Source organism: Ursus maritimus, unplaced genomic scaffold (genome assembly GCF_017311325.1).
Source record: "Ursus maritimus isolate PB19 unplaced genomic scaffold, ASM1731132v1 scaffold_3, whole genome shotgun sequence".
Classification (NCBI taxonomy): Eukaryota; Metazoa; Chordata; class Mammalia; order Carnivora; family Ursidae; genus Ursus; species Ursus maritimus.
The window spans coordinates 6,570,189-6,585,660 of NW_024425563.1; the positions used below are offsets into that span (position 1 = coordinate 6,570,189).

General features: G+C 53.8%; 1 protein-coding gene across 1 annotated transcript in view; it reads right to left on the reverse strand.

Annotated features, from left to right (window-relative positions):
• Positions 1-15,472, reverse strand: part of ZNF775 (zinc finger protein 775) — a 28,459-nt gene extending 12,987 nt beyond the window's left edge. Inside the window, 2 exon segments of the mRNA XM_040644529.1 lie at positions 5,115-5,183; positions 15,372-15,472. Of these exon segments, the coding sequence (XP_040500463.1) occupies positions 5,115-5,145 (31 nt within the window). The 5' untranslated portion in view covers positions 5,146-5,183; positions 15,372-15,472.

The following is a 15,472-nucleotide window of genomic DNA, read 5'->3' on the forward strand; positions in this document are numbered from 1 at the left end:
TAAAAAAAAAAAAAAAGCAGAGACTATAGGGTAAAGGGAACATAGAGATGTAAAAAGGATTCTGAAAATCCTAAAACACTAATGCATAAATGTTGTATCAATTTGAAAAATCTATATACAATGGATGATTCTGTGAGACAATATAAATTAACAAAAGTGACTCGAGAAGAGGGGGAGGTGGAGAAGAAAAAAAAAAACACACGTCCTAAAAGAGACAGAAAAGAAAGCTAACATTCTACCTCAAAAGTGGGTAACAGGCCTCTTAACCGTAAAGACAGGTTGTACTAAAACTCGAAGGGAAGGGTTACCCGAAGTGCACATAAACTGTGACAGTGACTAGCCGGGGAGGGAGCCACAGGCTGGCATGACCCCGTGTCAACAAGACAAGGGCAGAGCAGGCAGGATATTATAGGTTTAGCATTTGAAAGTAGACACCAGAAACAAACAAGCAAAACCATTGGCAAAGCAGATTCAGCAGCATTAAAAGAACAACATATCATGACCTTGCTGCGATCCTCCCAGGAAAGCGAAGATGGCTCAATATAGTTCCTGACATTGGCTTTCTGAACAAGAACAACCTGACACAATCTCAATCCATGTAAAAATGTCATATGCTCAAGTCCACCATCATTTCTGGAGGGAGAGAAGGAAGAAGGGATAGAGGGAGGAGGAAGGAAGCTCTCAGCAAACCAGGCCTATGAGGAAACTTTCTTAGGCTGACAAAGAAGCCATTCTAGAAACGGCAGCAAATGGTATAACGAAGGGCGAGGCATGAAAAGCCCGCTCAGGTTAGGAACAAGCTGATGCTCGCGGTCACTGCCACTCTCCAACGTCGTCCTGGAGGAGCTACCAAAGTAGGGGGAGAAAAGAAAAATAGACATAAATATTGGAAGGGAAAAGAAAAGTGTCATTTGCTGATAATCATTAACATGGAATGTGCAAGAGAATCTACTGACAATATTAGAAATAAAAGAGTTTCAGCAGGGCGCCTGGGTGGCTCAGTGGGTTAAGCGGCAGACTCTTGATTTCAGCTCGGGTCGTGATCTCAGGGTCCTGGGATCGAGGCCTGCATCGGGCTCCGCGCTCAGCCAGGAGTCTGCTTCAGGATTCTCTCTCTCCCTCTGCCCCTCCCCACTGCCCTCTCTCTCTCTCTCTCTCAAATAAATAATCTTTTAAAAAGTTTCAGCAAGCTTGCCAGATACAAAAACATATAAAAACTCATAACTTTTAAAAAATGGCAATAAAAGCTATAAAATAACTGGGAATAGACCTAACATACATACATAACTTACATCAAGGACACTCTTAAATGTTATTGAAAGGATAAAGAAAATGTAACTAAAAGGGCTGATACATCATAGTCCTAGATGAGAAGGAAGGAAGCTCTTCACTCCAAAACAATGTTTAAATCCAGTGCCATCCTAATTAAGTGAATTACAAAATTTCTGATGTGCATAGACCATCCAGAAAATTCTAAAAATGAGCAAGGAAGAATTTGGCTTATACAACATTGAAAGCTAAAATACTACCACTAAAAAATGAATGAATGAATGAATAAAAATAAAAATAAACATAAAACACTACCACTACACATCTATGGGATGGGCAAAACCCAGAATACTGCCAAAACTGGATGTTAGCGAGGCTGGGGAGATGCGGGAACCGTCACCCGCTGCTGCTGGGAATGCAGAACGGTGCGGCCACTTTGGAAGCCAGCTTGTCAGTTCCTGACAAAATGAAACATACTCTTTCCATACGATAAGCAATCACTCCCTTGGGTATGTTCCCGAAGGAGTTGCAAACCGTCCACACAGAAACCTGCACACAGATGTTTCTAGAACAAGTGTCTCCGTGGGTGTGCTGGGGGCATGAACTACTTCCGACTTCTTGGAGAACAATTTGACAGTGCTTATTAAAATTATGAATGTATCGAAACTTCCACTTCCTCCACCCAACAGTTTCACCCTGGGCGTTCAACCTAATAAATACTGACACAGGAGTGTACAGAGCAATGTCCACAAGCATTTACGGCAGTGCTATCTGTAATTAGCAAAAGCTGGAGAACAGTCTAATTGCCCATCAGTAACAGTCCCACAAAATGATCGCTCCCTTCATAATATGGAATAGTAGGCAGCAACCGAAAAAAATGCCACGCAGCCGTATACACGCTGATGGGAAGATTCTAAAACATTTGCAGAGAAAACAAAAAATCAATTGAAAAACAACGATCAGTCATCTGACCCAATTTGTGAAAACTAACAGGCTAGCTCTCCATGTACAGACATGCACACGCTCCGGACGGTCCACACTGAAGCCTGACGGTGGGCGCCCTGCAGACGATGTGGACAATACGAGGACCAGATGGCAGATGTCAAAGGGGACCCTCACTTTATCTGCACTGTTTGAATGTGTATGAGAATATTCAAGTATTAGAATTTTAAAATCTTAATATCTGCATTGTTTGAATTTTTGTGAAAATACTCAAATATCAGAATTTTAAAATCTTTAAAACACTTTAAGAAATAAAAAGAAGGGGCGCCTGGGTAGCGCAGTCGTTAAAGCGTCTGCCTTCGGCTCAGGGCGTGATCCCGGCGTTCCGGGATCGAGTCCCACATCGGGCTCCTCCGCTGGGAGCCTGCTTCTTCCTCTCTCACTCCCCCTGCTGTGTTCCCTCTCTCGCTGGCTGTCTCTCTGTCACATAAATAAATCTTTAAAAAAAAAAAATAAAAAAATAAAAAAAGAAAAAAGAAAAAGAAAACCTCACTTAGAATCTGGTGGCCTTTGGTTCTAGGGCCAAAGAGCCCTGCCCCCCTCCTCTGCCTCACTGGCCACCATGAGGACACGGAAAGGGATGTGGTGACCGCGGGATGGGGTGGAAGGGTGGGGGCCCACCTGTGAGGGGCCAGTTTCCCAACTGGCGACACGACCCCAGAAGGCCTCGCCAGGTGCTTGGTTGTGAGAAAGCATTTTAGCAGGAGTCATAATTTGTCGATGAAAGTGGTGATTTAAACTGCACATTGGCAAGAATTGAACTACCCATTTGTAATGAGTTTACTTGACTCTAAGAGGTTTCTTTAGATGCCCTGAAATGTTGGCCAGCAGAAGTATATTTAACAGAATAGGTGTCCAAACCGGCGATCAGGTAGTGAATCCAAAATATACTCAGGTAAGCGGGACATCACTGTCCCCAAGTGACAGGGTCCCAATTAATGCCCCAGAGCCCCACAAAAGTCACTGCCTTGCTCCGATTAAACCTGACCTTGATATTCATCATGGTGGCTGATGGCTGGGAAGGCTCACCCTCTCCAGCCAAAAAGATGGGCCTGGCCTCAAAGCCCAGAGAACATTCCTGTCCAATGCTACCCGGCCCAGAGCAGACACAAGTGCCTGGGTTGTGCGTGTATAGGCCCCTCTGAAGTACGTACATGGGGTCCTTGGTCATCAGGGACACCTTACCTCGGGGCTGAGGTATTAACACAAGGAAAACAGGCCTTGGCCTGCCTGTCGAAGGAGTCCTAAAACAAAGGTTCAGCTCCTCCGTCATCACAAAAAGGATCATTTTTTTAAAAAATTCTAGATGGTTCAGGAAAAATAGAAAGCTGCTAAATGCGAAGCTATTGCTCATTGGGGACAGTTTCTGGGGTGATGAAAATGCTCTGGAGATGGTGGTGTTCGCACAACCGTGTGACTGTACTTAAAACCACTGGCTTGTACACTTAGACGTGGCTGAAATGGTAAATTTCATGTTGTGTATATTTCACCACAAAAGAAAAAACACACAAAATAAATAGAAATTAAAAGGTGCTTAAAAGAGGTAAACTTGTAATTATCTGAGAACTTTGGTCACCCAGGAAGAGTCCCTCCCTCCCTAAGCCTGGTCGGCAGGTGCTGTGAGCCTGTGGAAGGCCCAGACCTGGCAAGACCGTGGCTGCAGCCCCAGGGGCATCCAGCCCCCCAGTGCCTCCGTCCTCCAGCATCAAAGCCGGTGGTCTTCCACCTCTTCCCTAAGACTCCAGGGCACCTCAGAAGCTGCCAGGGGTGGGGGAGAGGGCCCTGGCTGACCCCATTTCTCATGCCTGAACTGGGAGTCTGCTTATAAGTTTCCCTGGGAAAAGGTTCCTTCTGCTAAAACGTCTGGAACCATCTGTCCTCGGTTTTACTGTAATTATGGTAACGTCAGCATCTCTCACTCTCTCTCACACACACACACCCAGGGGCTCCCAGCCTTCGAAGTGACATGGCAGTGGTGGGGAGCTGGACTGGGAAGTGGGGTGACTGTGCTCCCTAAAGTCTGCATCAGGACCCGGCCCCAGGATGCACGGTGTCCATGGATCCTCCTGCCCCCTCTGAGCTGGATGCTTCATTCCTTTATCACCCTACTGCCTGATTTTTGCCTCCATCTTAGGTTCATTGTGATGATTATCCTGGGAAGGTGGGGGCTCTGGGGTCCGTGGGGCAAGGCCCTGGAGGGGAGGGGGGTAAAGAAACCAGAGTCACTGAGCCAAGGGGCGGCATTCCCAGGGACGGGCCTCGCCCCCTCTCCCAGGACCAGAGCCAGTCGACAGCAGGGTGGCGAGGAGGCCGGGGGTGCTGGGGGCTGGGGGGCTCGTGCCGAGCACACAGGATCTCCGCTCACAGCAGAACCTGCCTGGTGGACACCGAAACTGCCTGCCTGTCTCCTCCCACGGCCTGTGAACTCTGAGTGACACCAGGAAGCTCTCAGGGACCAAACTGAAGGCACTTTCCTGATCAAAACCCCACAGGGATCGTCTTACCCGGAGTGCTGGTTTTCAATGTTGGATCAGAGTGACCGCCAGCAGTTAGCAAAGGCCTCACTCACCCTCCCGCCTGGCTTTCTGCACGGGTGTGTGCGCGTCCCCTTGCCTAGCAAGGCACGGTGGCCTTTTGTCATTTTCTTAGCTCCCAAAGTCTGTCTTCTTTGCCTTCTTTGACATAACCTTCCACCTCCTGGTCCCGCTCTGCAGTTCTACAGCCCACAGGCTCCTAGTGAGAGCAGCGCCTCACACTCAGGGGCAGGACGGGGACAGGGCGGGGAAGACGGGCCTGGCGGAGGAGGGCGCAGTGGGTTCCCACCTGTCCCTGCGCTCGCTTACCTGTGCTCGCGCCAGCCGGGCCACACTCCATCGGCGGAGGCCTTCCGAGCACCACGCTTGCCCTGCCGTCTGTGGGTGAGAAGGGGGCAGAGGAAGGAGAGCTGGCCAGTGGGACAAGGACCAAATGGGGCCCCCCGCCCTCCTGCCACCTCACAGAACATGTTCCCTCTTTTTCAAGAGCTTCTCTGTCCCTGACCTCAGTTGAAAGTGCAGGGCTTTTGTAAAATTGTACACACAGGTAAAATAGGCATTATTCCCATTTTATGAGGAGGAAACTGAGGCCAGGGAGGGCCTCTGACATGCCCCGAGTCACCGAGGCAGCTGAATGGTGACGCCGGGGGAGGCCCCAGCTCTTCTAACTCCTGACCAGAGCCTCAAGCCCATGGGCTCAATATCAGCAGGGTCAGGGTGAGAGGTGCACCCCAGGAAACTCAGCTAAGCCTGACACCCGCCTGAGTGGTCGTGGAGACACCCCGGAAGGCAGGACTGGCCCTCCAAAACCACCGGCCCCTCTCCTTCAAAGTCCCCTCCCGTCCCTATTGCATGCAAGATCACACACAAGCCATCTGGGGGACCCGTGAAAGAGTTCACCAATCTGGGGCTCATCTTTTTTCCTTGTTTTAATGCTCAAGGTTTTAGGCACGTCCTGACTGGCTCATTGTCAGGGACAGGTCAGCTGGGGGGCCCCAGGCTCCACTGGCTGCCCCTCTGCGTAGGGTGCCCTTCCCCAGATCCCTGCATGCCCCTCGCCTTTCAGTCTCCGCCTCAATGCCCCCTCCTCCGAGTGGCCTTCCCTGTCACAACCCTAACCCCACTTCACATTCCTCCTTGACGCTTTTCACCACCTGACATGGTATTTACTTGTCTGCGTATCCCGTCATCTTTCGAGAAGACAGGACTTTTCCATGCTCGCTGCTGAATGTCCAGGGCCTGGGAGAGAGCCCCCACCCCAAGGGCACTCCCGGTGCTGTGTGGCCTGACTGGCCGGCTGGCTGACCTGCACTCAGCAGAGGGGGGATGCTGCAGCCGGGGGGTTCATTTTCTGCACACAGTGCCGTGGGCTGCCTCCCCTAAGGACAGGGATCTTGTTTCACATGCCTGTACCCCCCTAGTGCCCACTTGCCAAGGCCCGAGTGAGGATCTGTGGCACCGGCCCCACACAGCCCAGACGCTCGGCTCCCCCGCTGCTACAGTGGGGCTTCTCCAGGTCACAGGGCTTTCTTCCCCGCACAGGGGCTCAGCCACCTCAGGAAAACCCATCTCCTCTTGCTCTCCACTTCCGGCCCTCAAGACACCCCATCCCAAGGGCATCCGCCTCCCCTCTCCCAGGTCCCCTTCCAACAGCCACCCTGGGGGGTTGGAGGGCAGGGACCCAGGCTGGGAATCTGGGCCCTGCCAAGAGAGGTGGGGGCAGGGGTAGAAGGGCAAATATGCATTTAAAAAAGAGAAATATCATTTTCCCTGGGGCAAAAAGGGAAAGAAACTCCTGCCCTTTTCTCTTAGGGCATTTACTTGAGAAAAGTTGTCGTTGTAAATTTTTCTCTGCCCCTTTGAGAGGCATGTAAATCTTTTCAAAAGCTACAAAGCCTCTTGCCAGCTTTACAACCCGGGCCTCCCTCCAAGGCCCTGGGAGCCACCTCCTTGAAATGTAAACACCGAGGGAGACAGGGACCCACGGGAGCGTGGGTGGGGCCTGACTTCCGCGGGCGCCCGGCTCCAAGCTGCAGAACTGTCTCCTGTCCTAAAGATAGGAGACGCGCCCTGTTCCTTGGGAGCAAGGCAATTAGCAAACACAGGCGGCCACCCCAATGGCCAGGTGAGTTTAGGATGAACTCCAGGTGACGCACGGTGCCATCGGGGAAGTCCTCTTGCTGAGGACGAGTTAGGCTCTAGCTGGAGACCGTGTACAGCGGGCGGCATCTGCTGGGCTGTGGAACCAGGGAGATCTCCTTCTGCTTTCCTGATCTCTCAGCGGGCTGCCTGTGATGTGCCTCTCTTTCTGTATTCATGCTTATTCAGTTAAAAAAAAAAAAAAGCTTCTCTTTCTCTCCTCCTTTTGTGGGGAGCTTTTCTGAGTTGGCAGGAGACTTTGTTTTTAATTCTATTTCCCCAAAAGGGGTCTGCTATGCACCCCTACTGTGGTTTCTTACAGATGGCTAAAACCTGCTTGTGGTGCAGAGAAAAAGCAGGCAGGGAGGAAGAGGGGAGGGAAAGGCCCAGCGGGAAGGCCCCGATGGATGCTGATGGATGGATGGGTGGATGGATGGACAGATGGGTGGGTGGATGGATGGACGGATGGATGGATGGACGACGGATGGGTGGGTGGATGGATGGATGGATGGATGGGTGGATGGACGGACGGACAGATGGACGGATGGATGGATGGATGGATGGATAGATGGACAGATGGATGGACAGATGGATGATGGACGGATGGATGGATGGATGAGTGAATATGGACAAATGGATGGATGGGTGGATGGATGGACAAATGGATGGATGGGTGGATGGATGGATGGACGGATGATGGACGGACGGATGATGGACTGACGGATGGATGGACAGATGGATGGATTGATGGGTGGATGGATGGATGGTCGGTGGATGGACTGATGGATGGATGGATGGATGGACGGAAGGATGGGTGGATGGATGGATGGATGGATGAATGGACGGATGGATGGACAGATGGATGAATGGGTGGATGGATGCTGATACTCCTGCCTTGGCACCACCTCTTCCCTCCAGGTTGCTACACAACGGGCCTCTTGAGCCCAATCAAATAGGTCCTACTTCATCCATTTTGTCTTCCGAGGGGTATTAGGACCTAAAAATCAGCTCAGGTGGCAGAAAGGCTTCAGTTCTTGGTGAATTATTCACAGTGAGCTACAGAGCAGCTCCCTGTGTCCCTGGGAACTTCTGTCCCAGCCACACCAGGTCTTGGAACATGGTCCCAGTAAGCTCAGGAGTGGGAACAGAGGGAAGGGGACCCCCATGGGCCCAAGGGGAAGTAGTAAGAAATGAGAGGCAGGGCACAGAAGAGGCACAGAAGACAGGAATGGGGGGCAGGCCCCCATGTCTTGAGTGCCCACCTCCAACTGCGTGCTCAGGTGGAATGTGTCTAAAAACAGGCCAGCAGGTGTACTGCAGGTAAAACTCTGAGAAAGCCGAACAGAGGGAAGTGTCTGCCTGTGGCCACGTCTCTGCCCCCCCAAGCTGCACCTTTTCTCTCGTTCCCTCTTCTTCTGCCTCCACCCTGCTACGCTGCCCTGCAGGCCCCTTCTTAGCCGCCACTCACCCACTGTCCCTGACCCACGGTCACCCGACCTGGCCTGACATGCAGGATGCCCAGCAAAATGCGCCTGGCTGACACAGAAGGCAATGAGACCAATCCAGCACCCCCGACAGTGCCCACACTGAGTCTCCGAAGGTCGCTTGGCCTATCATGCAGGGCCCTCACCCCAGTCTCCAGTGACCTCTCCCCTCCTGGCCCAGCAAGTTCTATGCAGTGTGGGACACACACAGGGGATGGGTCTCGGGACAATGCCCCGGTCACCTCCCCCTTCCCAGCACCTGGCTCTGGGCCTGGCCCTCCCCACTGAGTCAGGCTGCAGTTGGGGTGGGAGCCCTCTCCACGAGAGGCCTCCAGAGGGCAGCTGGAGGACAACTGCCAGACCACACAAAGCGAGGATTGTGCCCGGCAGCAGGTGGTGAGGTCTGGGGGCAGGGGAAGGTAACAAAGGGGCTTTGCTCTCAGCAGAATCCTGGGGGCAGGGAGGGGAGCGGACAGCAGCTGGGGTGAAGAGAAAGGCCGCAGATGGGAGGGGCAGTGCAGGGACATGGCCCCTGGAACTCTTTATCCTTGGCATCTCCCCGAACCACGGCCAAAGGCCCAGCTCCCAGGCCCTTCTCAGCCGTGAGCTCCCACCGGGCCCACACCCAGGTCCTCACCAGCCACCACTGCTCCCCTACACCAACAGCTCCTTGACCCCACAGGAAACCGCGGGCAGGGGGTCCTCTTCCCAAATGCCCCCTCCACGTCAAGCTGATCCCCTTTGCCATGCCAATGAGGATGCCATGCTTCCCGAACGGCCTACCTTTCCAGTAACCACATCTTTCCCACCCCTCAGCGGGTCTGACCCACCTGGTCCACAGTGCACAGCCCACCCACCCAGCCTCCCACCCTCGCCCCCACCCCCATGCTCTAATCTGCCTGGGCCGCTCCCAGCTTTCTTTCCTGGAGAGTTCCCGGTTCCCTTCGGGCAGGCCCCACTTCTCACCTCCTTGCCCTGACCCACTGCGCTGGCTCACACAGGTCAGATGCCCGGGACCAGACTCAAGACTGTGGCCCAGGACAGCATTTGTAAGGGGGTGGCCCTGCTCAGGCTCCAGCCAGCCTCCACCCTGGGGGGATGAGCTCAGAGTGCTCCCTAGGGGCCGAGGTTCTTCCTCTCCTAACCTCATTTTTTGAGGGGCATAGGGGACATCCCTGAGATCTTGACATTGATCTGGTCGTGGAAAGAGGACTGCTCAGCCGAGACTCTGGTATGGACAGGGAGAGAGCCACTGTCCGCTGAGCACCACTGTGCACAGAACACTGAGCAGGCATCTCCCGTTTCTTCCTTCCCAACCAATTACAGCTGAGGAACCACGGCTCTGAGAAGTTAAGTCATTTGTTCAAGGTCACACAGCTGGTAAGAAATAGAGCCAGAACCAAACTGGGGTCAACCTGCCCCCGCCAGAGCTCCTTCTCAGGAACAATGTCGCCTCCTAGAAGAAAGTACAGGACTTACCAAACCTTAAACTACCCATCCCTACTTTCAGGGGTCTGGCTTCTATACCCACACGTGATTATTCAAGTTTACATTAATTAAATTTTAAATTCAGTTTCTCAATCACACTGGCCACATTTCAAGTCCTCTAAAGCCTCATGGACCCCGAGCTACCAGGACAGCAGAGGACATGCCTATGCTCCCGGAGCTCCGGCGGATGGCGCTGCACTAGACTGTAAGCTCCGGGAGGGCAGCAGCCTTGCTCCATTGACAGGCACACCTCGCTTTCTTGCACTTCGCAGACGTTACTTTTTTTTTTTTTTTTTTTTAACAAACTGAAGGTCTGTGGCCAAACTGCACTGAGCAGGTTTACTGGCACAATTTTTTTCCAACAGCATTTGCTCCCTTCGTGTCTCTGTGTCACATTTTGGTAATTCTCGCGATATTTCAAACTTTTTCAGTATTACTATATTTGCTAAGGGTGATCCGTGATCCGTGATTATGACCTGTGGCAAGCCCCGATGATGGCCAGCAGGGTGTGGCAATAAAGTATTTTTTAATGAAGGCACGTACATTATCACTGGAGACATAATGCTGTTGCCCACGTCCTAGATGCTGTATCGTGTAAACATAACTCGTGTGCACTGAGAGACCAAAAAACTCACTTGATTCGCTTTATCACAGTATTTGCTTTACTGCAATATCTCCGAGGTGCACCTGTATATTGAATGAATGAGTGAATGAATGAATGGTGGAGTAAAGAGGGCTCCTCTGGCCCCAGTCCTTGGCCCCTGATGACAACTATCTTGGGACAAGGTGATGGTGTTTTCTGCCTGGGAACCCAATTGCAGTTACTGTCAGGGGGTGTCTTCATTTACAACATGTGATTACAGGCATCTGCGAAGAAACTGACGCAAACGCGAAACGCACACACAAACGCATCCAGAAACGTATCTAACATCTAACACAGCTCGGTAAACCGAGGTTCAGGGGCGCAAAAATACAGAGACGCTCGTACATAAGAGAAGAGCTGCAAAACCGTATGCAAAGTACGGAGAAACCGAGGCCTTTAGAAACCCAGAGATACACCTGCAGACCTGCAGAAACCAGCGCGCGCAGGCGCGAACCACAGAAATACCAACACCACACAGCGCGCTCGCAAAAGCGGAAACGTGGGTCTGTGTGTGACACAATTACGCTCCCAGCTGCCCACTGCTCCAAGAAAGGGAACTCAGGGAGACGGAAGCGAGGTGGTATGATGGGGGACAGTCACCTGTTAGGTCACCCGTGCTGGGGGCGGGGGATGGCACGGGGCCAGCCAGGGCTGCGGCTGGCTGGGGAGGAGTTGGCCTGGTACAGAAAGCCACGGACAGAGAACTGGAATCTGCTGGGCAAGCCCGAAGCAGCGAGAGACCCCTCCCGGGCCTGCAGGGGGTCTAGCCCCAGAGGAAGCAGCAGACCCTTTCCCCTGGGAACCTAAGCCCCACACGGCTGGCCCCTCAACAAAGTCCACTCCCAAAGGCTGCCCCTCTCCTCAAGCCCATGTCACACCTAGACTGGGAATGGGGCCCCTGAGTTCTAAGCCACCGGTGGCTGACAAATCACTTTACCTCTGGGCCTCGGGTTCCTAAGGTGAAGGTGACTGAAAAGGCCTGCCCCCCAGGTTTCTCGAGCACTGGATGAGACCCTGCAGCACACGGCACTCCCCGGAGCCTACAAACCAGCCACGTCTCTCTCCCACCCCTACGGACTGAGAACCACCCACTCCCCATTCCCTACGCCCTCTCCGGCCGCTGCTGCTCACTCTTCCTAAACCTTCACTCCTCCAGCTGCTTCAGAATCTTCAGAGGCCCCCACTGCCCACACAGTCACCCCAAACTCCGCTCCCCGATGTGAGCGGGCCTGGCAGGAGGAAGAGGGTGTGCACTCTTCTCCTGTTGGAACCATCTCAAGGCCGTGCACAGCTCCTTGGATGGCAGGTCACGGGACCCCAACAGCCCTGGGGGGGGGGGGCTCTGGGCTGGTGCAGGTGCCTAACAGGGTAGGAGTGGAGGGGGCTGCATGGACGGTGGTAAGGAAAGCAGGGCCGGAGGCTGGGGGGCCTGAGCGCCAGGCATGGGGGCTGGGCTAGAAGCCTTGGACGCTTCTGCTGGCCTAAGGCTCAAAGCCTCAGCTTCACTGAGGGGAAGGGGGCAGTGTATCCTGTCTCCCAGGACCTGTTCCAAAGCCACCAGGCCCTCCCCCGAGGCCAGTCCCACAAATGCCACTCCTGTACAAGGCCTGTGCCCTGGGGTTGTGTCCTGGCTGGCCTCTGGATAGTCTGCTCTCTCCAGGTATCAAGTCCCTCTACACATCAGACCTCCCACCCTCCTCTCATCCACAGTGTGTGACCAAGAAGGACACACAAACCAGTGGCTTTAAAATGTTAGAAGAAACAGCACAGCTGCTGCCCGAGCCCCAGGAGACCTGCTTCCCTATATGGCCCTGGGCCCACAGACAGACAAGCAGGCCCAGGGGTCTCAGCTCAGACCAAGGAAGGGTCGCCTCCACCGCCTGGAGGCCCACCTCCATCCCTCACCCCAGCATGAGCATGCCCAACGTCCTTCTACGACTTCCAGAAGACTCCCCAGCCCCTCCAGAGCCTCCAGCCCAGCTTCCTCTCTTCTCACCTGCCCTGCTCCTCAAGAACGCCTCCCTCCTCCCCGGCTTCCCCAGATCACACTCAGCACCCGATCAGGTGTTCTGGGCACCTCCCACTGTGGCCTTTCATCCGAGCTCCGCCCCTTCCCCTTCTACTCCTCCAGCACCTTCAGACCTTGGTCTCCCAAACACTGTGGTCCTAAGTCCTAGGAGAGGGGTCAGAGGAGCAAGGGGAAAGGGCGGGCCATTATTCCACAGAAATTATTAAATTATTATTTAGAAAATAATAACATTTATTCCTATGGATGGAATTGTCCTATCAAGCAAGGGGGGGAAACGGAGTGAAAGGACTCCGGGAAACACAAAGTGCAAGACAAAGTATTTTTAGGTCACCACATTGCCGTCACCCTCTCCTTGCCTCCCACATTATATGAACTGTATCTCAGGGCCGCCTGGCAAGAACAGCCCAGTTTAGTGACATCAGGATCCCTGGTGATCCACCAGGGATCCCTGGGGAACCAGGTCCACGGACGGCCGGGGCAGCCAGGGCAGCCGCTTATCCTATCATGCCTGCCCCGTCCCAGAGGTCCGTGATCTAACCCCAGGCCAGTTTCAGAAACACCTCCTTCCAGGACTTCTGCCTCCACCCGCCCAACATTCACCCCTTTGCTGGGACTGCCCCACCCCACCTCCCTATCCCTATGCCTGTCCCTCACCCGTGGCCTCCACATCCCCAGTCTCTGCTCACCCATCTCCCTTTAGAGGAGAGAGCAGCACCCACATTCCTCAGCCCCAAGGTCTAAGACTCAGAAGCCCGCCAGGGCCTGGGGACCCCTCATGACCTGATCCAAAGACAAGAGATGAAACTGACTGCTAACAACACTGATCAGATGCCACATTTTCATTTGTAACCACTTTCTAACCCTTGCTTTGTTCAAAAGAGCTTGGAAAGGGTAAGGAGTGCCCCCACCCACCCACCCGCTTGCCGGATGAGGGGAGGGATGCAAAGCCCAGAGGTGATATCCCTTGCCTCATAGAGAGTTAGACCTAAGGTCCCCCTCTGCACACTCTGACCACGCTCTTCCCTCCCAGCCACCGCCGCACAGGGAAATGTTGGACTCCTCAGCTTAACCCTCGCCAGGGAGGCAGGTGCAGGGGTCGGCCCACCTCCACCAAGCTCTGCACTTTGTCCTGGGTAGTCCTTGCCTCTCCAGGGGGACAGTGATCTTCAGGCCTCTCAAAACCACCACCACCTTCCACCACCCCAGAGTGCAATTGTCACAATGCACACATCGGTAAGTCATACCAGTGCTGTTTTTAATACTTCCAAGATCTCCTACTGCCCCACCTCAGTTCAGGCCTCACTGCTTCTTGCCCAAAGAATGTACTCGTTTTATAGGTTATCTTCCCCCGCCAATCCATTTATCATCCAGAACTCAAAGCAATTACCCTAAAATTACAATGAGGACAGGTTACTACTTTGCTTAAAATACTTCCCAATGGGTCCCCAGCACTTCCAGGTTCAGCTAAAAATTTCTTGGCAAGACCCGGCCTCTGCTGGGTTCTCCTGCCTCCCAGCTCCCCATTGTCCCAGCATGTGACTCCCTGACCTTGCAGCATCTTGGCTGGCCCGTGACCAGTCTTGGAAGACTCTTGCCCAGCTCTTCCCTGCCCAGCCTAGACCAGGGATCCCTCTTAGCGGGAAGCCTTTTTGGATATGCGACGCTCAGTTAGGGGCCCTTCTCTGTCTGACCTGGTATACCCACTCAGCCTGATACCATGTACATAGTATAATAATGTATCTGTCTCCACAACAAGACTGTAAACATCTTAACACGGAGTATTTCTGTCTCCCCAACATCCAGCCGAAGGTCCCATGTGCTGTAAACCATTAACAAAAATTTTAATAAACACAATACAGAAATTTAAGTTCAAAACGGATTAGAAACACAGAATCATGGAACCTTAGAGTTGAAAGGAGACTAATATCCTCTAATCGCTTCGTTTTACAGATGAACACAGGGACCCAAAAAGAATAGCTAATAGTGGAGCCCGGACATCAGCCAGTCTCAAGCTCCTGGGCTCTGACCACACCCAGCCCCAGGTCTGGCTGACCAGGACCCACTCCAGGCTCCACCCCGCCCAAAGGACTGGAGGAGGCAGCATCTCCGTTATCCTCCACTTTTACAGGGGAAGAAGCCCCCGGCTCCTACCCCCACCCCCACTGAGGTCTTGACTCCTGTGCCCATTTTCCTGGAATGGAGCCCCCCCCCAACACACCACACACACACACACACACACACACACACACACACACACACGCATTTTCAATTTCTGTGGTCTTCCCTCTCATTGTTCGCACTCCCAATCTTTATGCCCACTCACTTAATCATTTATTAAGCACCTACTCTGTGTCACTGTGCGGCGAGCACTGGGGTTCCTGCCCTCCAAAAGCTCGGTCTTTCTGACACAGCTGACACAGCCGCGAACATAGGGGCAAAGCTTGGGCAAAACGCGCCAAAGGGACCAGGGGTCAGCCCCCCGCTCACCACCCCGTCCCTCCCGCTCTCACGGCCCCCCTCCTGCTCTCTGCCCCGGCCTGCAGCCCCCTCCCACGCACGACCCCCTTCCCCAGGGGCTGTGTGGGGGCGGAGAAAGTTCGGGGCCGCAGTGCCAGGGGCTCAGGGGACCGCGAGACCCCCGAGGCCGCCGCCAGCCCGAGGCTGGGTGGGGGCAGCGCGGGAGGAGCGGGCCGGGCGCTGGCCCCACAGCACTGTCCGTCCCTCCGCACGCCCCTCCCGCCCGGATTCGGAGGGACTCGGAGGGAGGGGACGGGAATAAATACCTTGACTTTGTGGTTAAGGTTAACGGGAACTGCCACCCCGGGGCGACTTGGGCACTGGGCTCCCCGGCCCTGCCAGTCCCGGGACAGGCGGGGCGGGCGCC